This window comes from Polyodon spathula, chromosome 8 (genome assembly GCF_017654505.1).
Source record: "Polyodon spathula isolate WHYD16114869_AA chromosome 8, ASM1765450v1, whole genome shotgun sequence".
Lineage (NCBI taxonomy): Eukaryota > Metazoa > Chordata > Actinopteri > Acipenseriformes > Polyodontidae > Polyodon > Polyodon spathula.
This window is the reverse complement of record NC_054541.1, coordinates 4,737,390-4,753,332: the sequence shown is the minus strand read 5'-3', so window position 1 is coordinate 4,753,332 and position 15,943 is coordinate 4,737,390. Positions and strand designations below refer to the sequence as shown.

The 15,943-nt window shown below is 37.0% G+C and overlaps 1 protein-coding gene across 2 annotated transcripts in view; it reads left to right on the top strand.

Annotated features, from left to right (window-relative positions):
* The first annotated feature begins 2,123 nt into the window (after positions 1-2,123).
* The window catches only part of LOC121319225 (nuclear factor of activated T-cells, cytoplasmic 2-like), a 56,918-nt gene continuing 43,098 nt past the window's right edge, over positions 2,124-15,943 (top strand). The window contains exons 1-3 of one of the 2 annotated variants that reach the window (XM_041256432.1): positions 2,124-2,370; positions 9,908-10,871; positions 13,088-13,256. In XM_041256432.1, the coding sequence (XP_041112366.1) occupies positions 2,310-2,370; positions 9,908-10,871; positions 13,088-13,256 (1,194 nt within the window). In that variant the 5' untranslated portion in view covers positions 2,124-2,309. Of the gene's footprint in view, positions 2,371-6,259; positions 6,633-9,907; positions 10,872-13,087; positions 13,257-15,943 lie in introns of those variants that run through there. The other variant, XM_041256431.1, reaches the window with a different exon arrangement.

The following is a 15,943-nucleotide window of genomic DNA, read 5'->3' as shown; positions in this document are numbered from 1 at the left end:
GGCAGATTTCAATACTGTCATCAATTCAATCCTTCAGATTTCAGTACTTAAAATGTAGTTGCTCAAAATGTTCAGCTTGTGTGTATTTATTACTATCGGGGCAATAAGAAAACAATGAATTCAACAGATTCAAACAATGGGCTTATTCACATACTAACTACAACAAACGCATGATTCAAATGGGTTTCCACACAAGCCATTTGGATATTATTTTAAAGTCATTAAAGGATTGCTAAGCAAGATACGTAAACATCCATTTTCAGCTTCATTAACATTATTACTGGTCTCTTTTTATTATACTGAAAATATTTCAAATACAACACTACAGATAAATTCTTATTGCAGCTTGCCCATTAGAGGGAGTTTGAAAAACGAAGCAATTTTATAGCGTTGAATTTTATAGCGTTGTCACAAGTACAAAAAGAGCAAAAACGTTTTCTTAACAAAAAGAAGGAGGGGGTGATAATGTCGCTCGTGCTTACAAGAGGTAAGATTTTAAAACCTTCGTTACCATTCCTTTAATACACATCTTTCTATCAAATGTACGGTCTGCAGTGGGGCTGCTCACAAGTTTGGCAGGGGCCACTATTGAATTATTGACCTAGTTATCAATCTGAGTTTTTTTAATCACGTAGACGGATTTGTGCACGTTTACAACAGCGTTTTTATTTTTTAATGTATCTGGTATTTCCGCCCATGGGCAACAAGCATCCGGAAGCGGCATAGGGTTAAGAAAATTGAAACTTCAATCACAGGATGCTGTTTAAAGAAATTCTATTTCCTTTTCTGGGCTACTGTAAAACTGCACTACTGTATCCCGACATCCCAATGGTAAGGATGCAGAGGACGGTGTCCTGGGGATTGAAGTATGCACCTAGTGCCTGTAATGTTTCAGGACTATAAGCCTGTATTATTGTGTATTTGACATGGTAGCGGTTTCAGTTTATATAGTAATAGCCCACTTGATTACACCATTGCCCTGTGTAAAAACAACACAAGCATTGTAGCTAACTAACTTTTTGTATTTTATTATATTTGAATGTATTTATGAACGGTGCCTTGTGATACTTCGGTATGAAAGGTGCGATATAAATTAAATAAATAAATAATCTAATGTTACTTTATACAAACTTTTTGCCCCCATACAATTTTGCACGATACATTCACTATATGCTGCTACTTCCTGCATGGCAGTGTATAACATTATATGGATACAATTTTTGATCACTTGAAATACAGTCTAAGCATGACTCTGGTCCAAAATAGACCAGGGCTATGTGTAAAATGCATTTGAAAAGCCCTGTTTCCTTCAGGAACAAATGTCTTCTTTATGAACAGTCTATGACAGTTTCATGAACATCGAACATTTTTAAAATAATGTGTTAATCATGAAAAAGGTAGAATATCTCAAATATGTAATATATCACAGCGTCAAAAAATAATGTTGTTTTTTTTTTTATGGGGTATTTGAAGAAAATAGAAAGTGTGACTTGTTTTCATAATAGTTGCTGATGGTAGCATCTTTAGAAAACGTTTAGTATAGAGATTTTACATACACGAATAAAAAAAAAAAAGCCATCGAGGATAGTGTTAAATAAATTGAATGGGTGTATTTTCAAAAGCAGACGATTCTCGTCGTCTCGTCGTATCATTTTAAAGGTTAATAGAAAGTACAGCCCTTTATCTTTTAAAGTTAACTGTAACGGTCTGTTTATTAAAACGCAGCGTCATTTAATAATGGTTTTTTATATATATATATATATATATATATATATATATATATATATATATATATATATATATATATATATATATATATATATATATATATATATATTTTATATTTCAACAGCAGTCCCTTTTTTCAGTAACTACATGGCTACAATGAAGTTCTTGTCTCCGCAAGAAGCCGCAGAAATGCCTTGGCTCCGTGCTCGGAGACGTCATGGATTCCTGAGAGTGGAGCTTGCAGGAAAGCCCTGAGTCTCGGAGATGGAGCCGCTCCAGGGTTGTCATGGTGAAACGAATAAACAGGAGGAAACACTGAGGGAATCCCGTTATTTTACAGCACTCGTCCACTATAAACATTCAAAGCAGGGAAGGAAGTTGTCCTACTCTGCTAATCTGCAGCGCAAGGAAAGGGACTCGCTCACACCGTTGCAAGCTGATGTTCTAGTCTGTTCCTAACGCCTGTCTCTTTCTGCTTTGAGAGATTTTTTTTTTTATAAGAGTCACATAATTTTATTATGAGTTTAATAGGTTTAATTCGAAGATTTTCATTTTGTTATTGAGGTTTTTGTTTTCTTCAAATGTACAGAGAATCCCCTTGGAGATTTGTACCTTATCGCATCATGAGGTCCACGAATCAAGGTATGGTAACTGATGCAGCTGTGTCTTTAATTCATTGATGACATATTTAAAAGTTTGGCTGTACCATTTTTTCAATTGTTTCCGCTTTTCTGTTATTTTAGATTTTAGACTTTCATACTGACTTTATATTATATTAAGTTTATATTATTATTATTATTATTATTATTATTATTATTATTATTATTATTATTATTATTATTACCATTAACCATGACATACAATGATAAACCATGTTTCTACGTTATATTAGCACAGTTATATTAACAATGTTATAAAGTTCTGAATGTTTTCCCCGACACTTATTCATCATCCAGCTTGTGAGTTATAACTGCAGATATAGAGAGTTAAGACCAGGCCTGTCTTGGAAGGCTCTTCTTTATATCACTGACACAGCTCATGGACTGGTTTGTAAACGTTACTTTGGCAGTTTTTAAAGCAATCTCAGTAGGAATACATTTAATTGGAAGTAACACAATGTCTTTAAGCCATAGGATAATTTGATAGGGTGTGTTGCTCACGTCATTTCAGGTGAGTTCTGTGCTGTTTGACCAATAATTACATGTCTCATTGTGATAAATTATGTAGCCGTATAAGATTCCCTATAAGAATACAAAGTATGCAATTTATAGTTCGCAGTCATTGAAAAATATGTCATATTTTTTTTTTTGCAATATCTTGAACTGCTTTAGAAATTCATTGTGATGTCACACTCTAACTCCATGGATACTGGGAGTGATGATGTCATGTTTTTTTTTTTTTTTTACAGTACTAACACCTGAAAAGTTTTTAAAGTGTTGTCGTTTCCATTTTTAATCTGAGTGGTTCTTAATTACTCAGATACTGAAATTAGCAATTTTGTGTTAAGTCTTTTAACCCTTTGTAGACTGAAAATTCTACCCTTTTGAAGTCTGACTGACATGACTTGACTTGAGGGCTTGTACCAGTGCAAGTATCCACCTAAACTATACAGTATTATACCTTTCTAAAACACTGAGAGTCTGAAGATTGCTAGAAAATGATATTTTCACTCTGTGAAGTATACCCTATTGCCTAGTTTGAATGTTAAAAAAAGACACAATTGTCACAAATGTCCTCATAAGTGTATGATCTCTTATCTAAAACTGTAAAATTATAGCCACAAAAAATAAGAACATTTAATTTGAAAATGCCTATGTCTCACTTCAGTTCAAAAACTATAACCCTATCATGCATTGATAGCTGTAAGAGTATGCTGTTTATTTCCTATTGTTCTTAAAATCTCTTTTAGTTTTCATTCCATAACCCACTAACACTGGAAGAAGTACAGTTGAATCTGTTACATAACCTTCATCATTTGGCTGTTTTTAGCTAGTGTGTAATTCATTAATATGAATCACAAGTTCAGAAATTATGACATTTGCATGTTATTGGCCAATAGACCCCTGTTCCTTTTTAAATAACAGTTTTCAAGATCAATATGCATTAGGTTCAGAACCATAATATGAAAATAGTACAAAAGTACAAAATTATTTGAACTGCTCCCATCACAGAACTTGTTCATAATGATTACATTGAACACTGACTGGTGAGATGAGGTCATAAGACTGAAGCTCTATATCTATGAACAAAAACAGATCAGAAATGTTTGTGCTTAATTGGGGACTGTAAGATGGATGGTTTGAGCCCACCCTCCACCATTTACCCTGCAAGAAACTACCCTACTTTAAAACAGGACAAACAAGCTAATGCGCTATGAAAAGTTTCAGGCAGAAAAATGAACACACCTGCAAACAGGACCATTTGATTGACAGGACAATCCTCTAACCACCACTGAAAAGACACTGAATTAAGGCGGTGACTCCCACATTCATGTCAACCTTCAGTCAGTGGCAGCTACCAATCATATTCAAGCCAGGTAAATGTAACCCTATCTGCTTTGAGTTTACTTCCTCTTTCCCAAACTCCACCTCATTTCTGGTCTCTCCAGGGGGGCTGGCATTCAGACTGCCTCCTTGCCAGTTGAGACATATCAATTCAAATTTCAAGGCGCACCAAGTGCCCCAAAAGACATGACCGAGTGCCAAAACCAAGCGAGTCAAAATGAAGTGATACATGCTTGTGCCTGCTGGTTTTCCTCTGAATGCAAGCTTTGGCCTGACTGAATGTGCAATTCAATACAATAGTAGTAATAAGGCTTGCCAAATGCTGTCAGGACTGTTTACCCTCATAACGGTTCACCATAGTAAAAGCATAGATAAGCATTGTAAAGACCAGAGAACACGTAACATAATATTTGTACAAACGCAGGGTAAAACCATTTGGTACCATTTACGTATTCATAATGGTACCCCTTTCGTAGCCTTTTTGACGGTTTTAATGACACCAACATTTGAATATATCAGTACTTATATATATATATATATATATATATATATATATATATATATATATATATATACATATATACACACACACACACACACACACACCCACCACACATATATATATATATATATATAATATAGCTATATATATATAGATATATATATATATATATATATAATATAAATATACTTAAATATACTTAAAATGTAACTTCAGTCACTAACTAAATTAAAATGTAGGTTTAAGAATACACTAAACAAATGATATTGTTTTCAATGCAGGGCAGTGTAATATCATTGTTTCTAAATCACATGTACTTGAAATATGTCCATTAAATGACATGATATACTACATGTGCTAACTTCAAAGAGACTAAACAGATAATCAAACAGCTTCCTGAAACACTTCCAGCTTCACATGATCTATCACTGACACCTGCTGGCAAACTTACTGTGAAAAAAACACAATTCAAAGTATTTCAGAGACTCTCCTAGATGATTCTTACCCAGGGAGTGCAGCCACTTGGCTTATCAGGAGAGGCAGTCCAAATCTCCAGGAAAATATGCAAAGAACTGCAGAAAAGTGAAGTAGATATCTGTGGAGTGTTCTGCTGAGTATCTCACTTGTTTAGGTAGTATTTGAATTAATAATAGCTTTGAAAAATGGAAATCAAGTAAACATAATCATATAAAAAATGTATGGGTTCAGTACTTCCAATTTAATATATATCCAGCATTTTGTCGGTAAAATCTTAAGAAATTGTCAAACAAAAACATCAGCTCACATGAGACTTCTTATTGGGCCACATTTTCAAAGCCTTAGCTCCAATTAACTGTTACTTTTTGAAGGAGACAAAACATCTGTCAATTTAACAAAACTAGAACCGGACAACTAAGTGATATATTTCAGGTCACTTTAGCAGCCTGCTTATGATAATTATGATGACGATGTAGCTGCAGAATATAGGAATCTGTGGAAGACTGTGAATTCCGCGATTTCCGGGGAATTCTGTTCGCTGCAGATTTGGACAGGCTCTGTCCATGTTCCAGTCCTGTCCTTGGGTTACAGTACCCTGTATAATTGAAAATGATAAAGGTTGGTACGCAGACTATATTAACTGTCTACCAATCTCACCTGTTGGCCAACTAAATACACATGTTGCACGGGGATTTGAATTCTACGACTTTATGATGTTTGTCTAATAGAAATTACTGACTCAATATCGGTTGTTAATGAAATATAGGGATTACAGTGTAACCATAAAAAAAGATCCGAAAGCCTTGCTGCATATGGACATTAGGAGGCGTGTTTATGCTGCTTTTTATAGCCTGTATATACTTAATTTACTTTATGAAAAGGGCACGCCTGCTTTTACGTGTGGTTTATTTTGAACAGGAAGTTGCCATAGTGCTGCTTGTCAATTTCACACTCTTTTGTCACTGCAGAGACCGGCTGGAAAGTGCATGTCACGAGACTTCTATTTGGCGACTAAAAGCACCACACTTTTTTATTATTATTATTATTATTATTATTATTATTATTATTATTATTATTTTCTAACCGTTTATTTTGGATGAGACAACTTCTAATGTATCACCGTAAACAATCGGGATTGGATTTCTTTGAATGAAACACACCGCTTGACCCATTTCGAAAAGAAAATCGTTTTTTGTTTTTTGTTTTTGTTTGTTTTGTTTTGTTTTTTTAAATTAACCTGGTTGCATAAGAAATAATAAATTACACACCAGAACAGATGACCTCCGTTTACACCGACAAGGACCCTAACGCCGTAGGGATTAGCGGGGAGCTGAACCAAGGGAGCTGTCCAGATGAGGAGTTAGATTTCTCAATTCTCTTTGAATATCCCCTCTGCAATGACTATCAGACTTCTGAGCAAGGTTTGTGAGCGTTACACAGTGACACGCTGTTATTAACTTTGATTTACACGATACTCTTTTTGCAGCTGTCTTTTTTTTGTGTGTTTTATCAAAGCTAATACGACACAGGCGCACAAAGTTAAATAACGCATACACCTAGTCTGTATGAGTTGCAGTTTGTAGTAGTAACCACATGCCGTCCCATATACTATAGAGTTGCCAGCACTCCCTATGGTTTCCTAGTATACTGTAGTACCTATTAATATGTATGATTTCTCGTATTTTTGTTTTTGAGCGGTGCTATAGTTTTATATATAGTATGCGTGTAAACTGTCAGTCTCGTATTAAGTTCTATTTTCTTCATTGACGTTACTGTGGTTTACAATACACATCTAGTTTCATTTTAAGTCGTTTCCTTTCCTGTTTTTTAATTAGACTGAAACTTTAAGGCACATTGTATTGCATCTTATCCCTAAACAGAGTAGGTCTGTTAGGAGTTTAAACAGTACTGAACTGATAATAATTGTCAGAGTTCGTCTTCTAATGCTTCCAGGTTGTGCAAATATAGTCCATACGGAACAATTTGCTAACAGAATCGTAAAAGATGTAAATACCAAGCACTTGTAAAAACACGCAGATAAAACATGGGACAAATGAATACAACAATTACAACTATACCGCTGAAGCTGGTAAAAACTAATTGTGGCTCTAATAAAACAAATAAAATTAGTCTTAATACTTTGACTTAAAGACAAAATAGGAAGTGTTGCTAAGTACTTTTTTATTTTTCTATTTTTCCATGAAAATTCTTTTCTCTTCGTACCACGAGGCCACCAGGCAGGGCAAACTATTTGAAGCGCAGTGCACCTTTCCACTGTTATTAAAGCTGCAGTTTCCCCAAATCGGTTTCAAGTGCGCTCTAAAACTGTTTATTTGTGTACGTCCACGCCACTTCCTTCTTCTGTTGTTTGTTACGTGCACCTCTGCTATCAGAAAATAGTCTTTGTTGATTATCTAGCTTGTTTACATAGTTTTGTAAGGACCCTTAAATAAAATCTTAATCTAATAAGTACACATTTTTTTAAGTACAAATAAAAAATAAAAAAAAACTAAACCGGTTTCAGCTGTGCGCCCTTATTTAATGCAAAAAATGCTTACCACAAAACTGCAGTTATCATTTGCCTTGTAGGTGTTTTTTTTTTTTTCGAAGCCACCATAACAATGGTGGCACCATAATTGAATTTGAAACTTCTTTGCGACCACATTAGTCACAGTACAGTACTTGCTGTAATACAAGTACATCATTCATTTTCTGTCTGGCTATGTTAAAAAAAAAAAAAAAATGGGGTCACTTTTTTGGTTTTTGGTTTGTTCAGTGGTCTACCAACCTTAAAATTCATTTTTCTTCTTTTTTTAAACTGTGAATGCAGCTATGCCGTTAAAAATAAACAGTTGCCAAAGAAACCGAAATAAGGCCAGTGCAAGGTTCAGTTATATATACAAGAAGGCAGAGGGAGGCATTAAATAAAAGTACCAGTTACTGTATCTCCAGTGCTGATCTTAATAAAGAGCTCTTGCTTGCTTGGCTTGAGTTGCACAGGCGTCCGTGCCACAGAACACCAAGGAGTCCTGGGATTGCTGGATAGATGCGATTTTGTAAATGGAAAACTACAAACCCCTGTCATAAAAAAAAAAAAATAGTAAACATGTTTTTTATTTTAAAACCTGATCTGGTACAACACTAGAATACATTTTTTTAAAAATCAGCAAGCTGTCATTTCACCTGGAGTTTGAAATCATCCCTATCCAATCAATGGCTTCTTTCACGCTTGTTTTGACAGCAACTGAAGAAACCTTGCTGAGGTCAAATAATATAGGAAGCACAAGTATAACAGGTTTCTTGAGAGTAAGGCATGGAAACTGGAAATGTTCTATAGTCTACCAGATATCATGTTTCAGAATGGAAATACGCGTGTGTTATATAATGTGTGTGTCTTTCAAAACTGCACACCCGAGTAGCTAATGGGATAATCAGTTAGCTACAATCACTTTCAGTACGGAGGGTTTTCCTCTATCCTCAGTGACTGCTGTCTCTAATTTCTGAAATGAAGTATCATTTATTTTGTGCTGGACACGGAAGCACCTGCCAACAAAGTCTCACATACCTCCTCAGGGAGATGCAGCTTTTAGATATTACAGGGATCATAACAAATAACAACAAATGCGTGCGTCATATAAAGAATACTGTGCACAAAAGTGTCTGCCTCATAATGCAGGTGTTTCTATTTTTTTTTCTAAGCCCAGTAGGTCATTGCAAACCGAAGTGATGCTTGTTGTGCCCGTAGTAATTATCTAATTCACCCATTACTTCATTTGGCTATAGAATTTGGCTTCATTAAGCAGCACTATTTGCACAAGGTTTGTAGCAGCTGGCAGAGCAAGCTACGTGTTTATCTTATTGGGTTTTTTTATTAAAACATGTTTGTTTTGCTTTGGGTACCCGTGTATTGAATAGATCTATCTATATTGATCCTTTATTTGCTCATTTGTAGCAGGGTTTTATTATGTCAAAGGATGTGACCAAGGGTTTGGTAAGTCAAATACAATCCAAACTGAGGGAAGTTCTGTGTTTTGAGTACATCATTACAGATGAATGAGAATCTGCCAATCAGAGCGCCAGTTCATGGCATCAACCGTGCCATCTTTTCGGCTGTGCTTTACTCTTAAAAAAAAAAAAAAAGAAAAAAATGTACCTGAAGCACCTCTCAGAATTCACTTAAAATACAAAGTCAATTCAAACTGGTGACAAATTCAAATAACAAGTAGGTGCCAGTTAAAAATGCTCCAAAAAATTAAAAAGTAGCCTGTCCTCAAATGAGGGCAATGGCACTTAATGGGTTAGTGATATTCTCTTTATCAAACTTTTCAATGGAAATCACAATGTTGATAAATGGTTTGAATTATATTTTAAATTAAACAGTTATACATGTATGTTTTTTTTTAATGTCTGTAGAGAAAATGCAAGACAGGTGCTTAATCCTGAACTTAGAGCTGTGAATACGACACAAAATACCTTGTGACATGAACAAAATGGCGACTTTTTTAATGCAGAGAAAACCACATCAGTCATTTTTTATTTAACTTCAGGCACCAAACACATACTGTGGGTTTATTAAAACTACTAACCGTTACAATTTGTTTCAATTGGAATAGAGTTGGTTTCTAAATAGCTATGCAAAAGCATTTCTTTTTCTTGTTTACCATGTGGAATGAGTGTGTTTTTCTTTCTCCCTCAGAAGAACTAGCTATAGCTCACAAAGTCCTCAACCCATCTGGAGTCCCATACGGACATGGGGAGGTCTCCCATTATGGCCCAAAATCATGCAACTCGTCCACCTATGCAGAGCCTTCAGATGGCATCAGTGGATATGAACATTTGCGCGACAGATACTACCTGGACCCCGCCAGGCAAGCAGGTCCCTCTGCCGTGAGCCCACGAATCGAGATCACCCCTTCCCATGAACTGATTCACTCGTACGGCAGAGAGCTCAATCTGGGGCACCCTGTGAATCCAGCTAACACCAGCCCCCGGTCGACACTGCCGGTGCCTGGCTACGAGAGCGCCTACCGGGAACCAACTTGCCTCAGTCCAGCTAGCAGCAACTCCTCCACTAGCTGGCATTCCGAAACCTATTCTCCCTGGGCCTCACCCTGCGTGTCTCCTAACAATGGCCAAGCGGATGACTTGTGCCCACGGTTCCAACACATCCAGACCCTCACATCTCCCAGGACCTCCCCCGGCACTTCCCCCAGGACGAGTGTCACAGAGGAGAGCTGCTTGGGTTTTAGCTCCTCTTCCCCGCGACCCAATTCCCGGTCCACGTCTCCAGTGGGTAAAAGGACCTACGATGAGCACACCAATCAGAACACGCCGGTCGCCAAACACCGTTCCCGAAGCCCTTCTCCCCAGAGGTTCAGAGATGACAGCACCCCCAATGCTTTCAACCTTCATCAGTCTCCCTACTCGTCTAGCCTCGCCGACGCCATGAATAGCCTCAACACCGGCTCTTCCTGCAGCATCCCGTCCAAGATTGTCAAAACCAACACATCGTATCCACTCTACACATCTGTGGAGCTACAACAGGAGAACTACCTGGGCTCTGGCGAGCAGGATGTGAAGAGGAAACCTGGATCGGAGCAAGTCTTTCTTGTGCCTCCAAGCTGGACTAAACAGCTGGTGCCTGGGATACCATTTTACAGGTAAAGTTTTCTTCTTTAAAAAAAAAAAAAAAAAAAACAATCACCCGTAATAACGACATCCTGGTTGTACCTGCCTACAAAAATATCGATGTAATTTTGTGATACACACAGACCAGGACATGTTCCCCTTATTTGATATGACCAGGAGCAGGTTTCTGGAACTGCTGTTTGAGCAGACTGGGCTGTTCAGCAGGTATCAGTAAAGGAAAGTGGAACGGAATCAGATAGTTCAGCTCAGTCTGGTCTCACGAAACAACGTCTGTAATGGTTAGGGAAAGTTTGGTACAGTTTCACTTCTTTGGCCATTTCACCGGTGCCTTCGGGGTGAAGCATGCAGCTGGTTGCACCTGGCTGCCAAGCATGACAGTCATTAGGGAAAACAGCTGACTGGTCAATGACAGGAAAGAAGTCGTTGAAAGGGGACAGTTTCACTCTCCAGGTGAAATGACCAAGGAAGTGCAAGACTACTTAAACGTAAAGCATTCGAACAGAGCTTTCTTTAACCTAGTGTGGTATATAGATCCACTGGCATGTGAGTCGTTCAAACAGACCCCATCGGTCTACTATTGAAAAAGATAGTGAAAGGTTTGGTCTACATTTGTGCTACATATCTTAGTTATTATCTTCCAGTGTGCTTCTGATTGCACCGCCCCCAGTTCTGGCCCCACTTTCCATACAGCTATGTTTACTGTTCTCTAATCATTTGAATATATGCAAATAAATGCGCCTCCTGCAAAAATGAAAACTTCTGATCATGTTTTTCATGATCTGTTGCACTTTGTCACACATGAAAATACAATGCTAAAGCTCAGACAGAACACTGAATACAATCCATTTTTAAATGGTGTATGAATAATCATAATACTAATCCTAGTGTACTTATACTACTATTACAATTAATAATAATAATAATAATAATAATAATAATAATAATAATTAGAGAGTGTTTGCCTAACAAGCTCGTAGATGTATTAATCTGCATTGTAGTATTCTTCTGATGAATCTTTAGTTATAACAATTTGCAGCTGTATATGTTTCATGCCTCACAATTATAATAACCCCATAAGCACATGTTTAGATCAATCCAACAAAGTATTCAGAAGTTATAAGCCTCATTAACTTTCGTGGAAATAAACCAACACAACAAAGGTATCCTGAAGATATCTTAGATGTATAGATATGTGTATGTGTGTTTATACATGTAGTGTTATATGCATGTGTGTGTGTGGGGGGGGGTGTGTGTGGTGTTATGTGTTATGTGCATGCATTTGTTTGTGTGTAGTGTTACGTGCACTTGTGTGTGTGTGTGTGTGTGTGTGTGGTGTTATGTGCTTCTGTGTGCATGTGTGTGTGTGTGTGTTTCTGTTAGCTAATTAGACTTTCAAGCAAACTACTACTCTACCGTGTACAAAAAAAAAAAAAAAAAAACGTACTTGAAGAATGTGGTCTTTCTATCTCAACAGGAAGCTTAAGCTCGCAGTCAGAAAACCAAGATATCAACACAGTGCCTAGTTTTCTTAAACATCTTTAATATTGCTGTTTTGAAGAAATATAACCAGTCTTCCTAGTCCTTAGTGAAAATAAAACTAACAACAGCCATACATTATGATTACATTCGAATGAGCTGGTATGGCTGACTGCAATTGGGCTAAAGTTATCTAAACTGAAACACAGGTTTCAAATTCCAGCTTGGGTCCTGACTTCCAATGCCTTGGCTACATGGGTGACCTGGAAGGAATCAGTTCCTTATCACATAATGCCACTAGCAACATTATCACACGTCCCTCTTTTAAAGGGGGAAGCATATCAGTGTTGCACAGGCTTCAGTGAACAGTGCTTCATCAATGGGCTTCAGTGCAGATCACAACCCTAATATGTTTCCTCACCGCACTTGCTCCCAGTCAGTCTTCAGGAGTCTTTTCAGAAGCCAGTTTTACCAGAATAGTTAGTGAGCATGGCAAATAAAGTAGAAACAGCAATGCAGAATCATACAAAACACACAAAGAGGCAGGCAAATGCATATTAGGGACATGAAGAACATCATAACCATCATACAAATCAGATGATAGAAAACTAAACAAGCATCTAGGTCTATTAGACAAATACATTTGTAAAAGAAAAGAGAAGTATGCTAAAGCAGAGCTTGGTTGACAAAGTTACTACGACGCACTTAGAAGGCAAAGGTAAATATGATGCTCTGTTTCCTTTCTGTGCAGTATACCAGTTGCCTCTCTTCCTTCCCTTGAGTGGCCTGTGCCAAGCCAAGTGGATCAGTACCATCTTCAAATTGAGGTTCAGCCCAAACCTCACCATCGAGCTCACTACGAAACCGAAGGAAGCCGAGGGGCAGTGAAAGCTCCCACAGGAGGGCATCCGATCATACAGGTAACTCATGTCATTATTAGTGTCACTATACATGAGATGGCATCTTGCTCTTATGTAATATGCAACAGTGTCACAACCAGGCTGGTGCTATGGAAATGTCACGTGCATCTCTGTCTGTGTGTTTGCCTTTCACAAAGCAGTGCTTGTACTTCCTCTAAGATATTGGAACAGGTTTTTATTAACTTAACCCTATTATTTGGGTGTCCAAGTGCAAAAAAAAATTATAACGTTCAGAATAAATGACAATAAAATGTGTGTTTTTCTATAAAATGTTTCTTGTTGATCCTTAATATATGAAGCAAATAATAAGTTACTGTAGATATGTATATAACAACGGGTATGTTTCTGTAGATAGAAAGAAACAGGCAGCCAGTTCTGCTTTTTTAGACAAAATAGGAAGCAGGTGCTTCTATAAAAATTGATGACATGGCAGCACTGGGAGTTTTGTATGCAGATTTTTAAGAAGGCTTATCAGTGGTTATTGTGAAAGTTAAAAAACTTTGAGATTGTTAATGTACGAGTTGTTTGTTTTACCTAAATAAGAGTTTAAAAAAAAAAAAGATGTCTTGCAAGTTTTTGCTGTATTGTAACATTGAATTGAGTGCTCTATTTTAACTTTGAAAATCCCATTTATATTCCCAGAACCTTATAGAGGCACTCCCTGTTCAGCAGCTATTACAATTGCACCTAAAGTCCTATGGCCAGGGTGTGAAAATACAGTGTGGCAGGAGAGTACAGGTCCTTTCAACAGCCTTAGGACATAATCTTCACTAAATATAAATGATGTCATAGAAACCAATGCAAAAGTGAAATACTTTGTATGTGTACTTGTTATGATCAAATAGGAAAGTGATACATGAGGCAAACAATGAGGCAAAGTTAATCAGAGGAGCGGAGTGTTGTATATAACTCCTAGAGCACTCGACTGTCAGTCGCTCAAGTAGATTGAAAGGAATGGCTAACTACTCTCTGGTCAACATGCAGCTGGAAAGGGCTTGGCACAGGCGGTGGCGAGAGCTGCAGTGGACGTGTAATTGGCTCAGTCAATACACACTGGATGCTGGGAGAGGGAACAAAGTTTCACTCCAGCATTAGTAGTGAAACCGCATTGTTTCCTAGTAAGTGAGGCCAACATGGAGTCGCATCTTGTGGTGCAGCCATTATGTGTGCTTCTCCAAACACTAAATACTTCATGTTGTCATGCAATGTTTAATATGATAGGGGTTTGCAGTTTTAGGAAAGGATCCAGTTTGGCTCCAGTACCCTGGGCATCTGTTGTTCTTCTATAGGTAGAAGATGGAGCTATATTTAGGAACTTCATTGTATCTTTTAAATTGTTTAAGAAAACATGTAATTTTACAAAGAGTGCTGATGGTCATTATTTCTATTATTATATACTAGGAGAACTTTTATTTTTCTATGAACTGCAGATTTTAGCAGTTATCATTACCTGCTGATGCCAGACAGATTTGATCTGTTCTCTGATCGGGAAATCCATTGAGATGACCGATATGTGGAAATGAAAGAACATGAGAATAGCCAAGGAGAGTTTTGGTAAATGGCTTCATTACACTATGTAACACAATTTTTGTTCCTGGGTAGTAAGTGTTATTTCCTAATTGCTTATGCCTCAAAAGTATAGAAAATGGCTATTATTCCCCACAAACTTTGCTTTTGTGACCAGCACAGTGATATTTCAAAATATCACTGTTTCCAATGGGAAAATGGGCAAATTTTGTTCACATAAAGTCAGAAAAAAACAACATGTGAATCCAAATTAACATGTATTTATACTAAAGTAATACAAAAATGACTACAAAAGATTTAGAAGTGAGTAGTTTTTTGAGATTTACGATTATACTGTAAATACTGTATAATCGTAAATCTCAAAAAACTACTCACTTCTAAATCTTTTGTAGTCATTTTTGTATTACTTTAGTATAAATACATGTTAATTTGGATTCACATGTTGTTTTTTTCTGACTTTATGTGAACAAAATTTGCCCATTTTCCCATTGGAAACAGTGATATTTTGAAATATCACTGTGCTGGTCACAAAAGCAAAGTTTGTGGGGAATAATAGCCATTTTCTATACTTTTGAGGCATAAGCAATTAGGAAATAAAACTTACTACCCAGGAACAAAAAAATAAATAAAATTTGTTACAAGGTGTTATCAGCCAAATAGGAAAACAAATAGCAATCTCTGGTGGTTTTGTTGTTCTGATGCTCCCTAGTTTTATATAGCAGAGTCATATTTCCTGGGTCTTGTCTGTATGTTCCTTGTTTAAGTTTCACTTCCACTGGTGGCTTGACTGGCAGGATCCAAGGCTGTAGTATTTGAGAGTTAATTCAACTTTGTTGCCATCAATGTAGTGCCAACAGCAAGTACAGTGCATAGCAGGGCAGCGGCAAGCCAGCTGGCTGTATTCTGTTTTTTCCTTTGCCACTCACCCTATCACTAAGACAACCACGTGCATAGTTGGTATCTGGAAACTCTCCTAACTGCTCTCTGCTGTTTGCCTGGTAACATACAACTGACCTACTGTTTAGGATCTTAATATTAAGTGTTGAAATATAATGAGTTTGTGTCTGTTTCCTAAATTGTTGTGTACTTGGATCTTCTGTGCTGTCTGCTTTATTAAAAAGCAGATTAGGTTTTGCATATGTTTCCCAAAGGTAATTTTC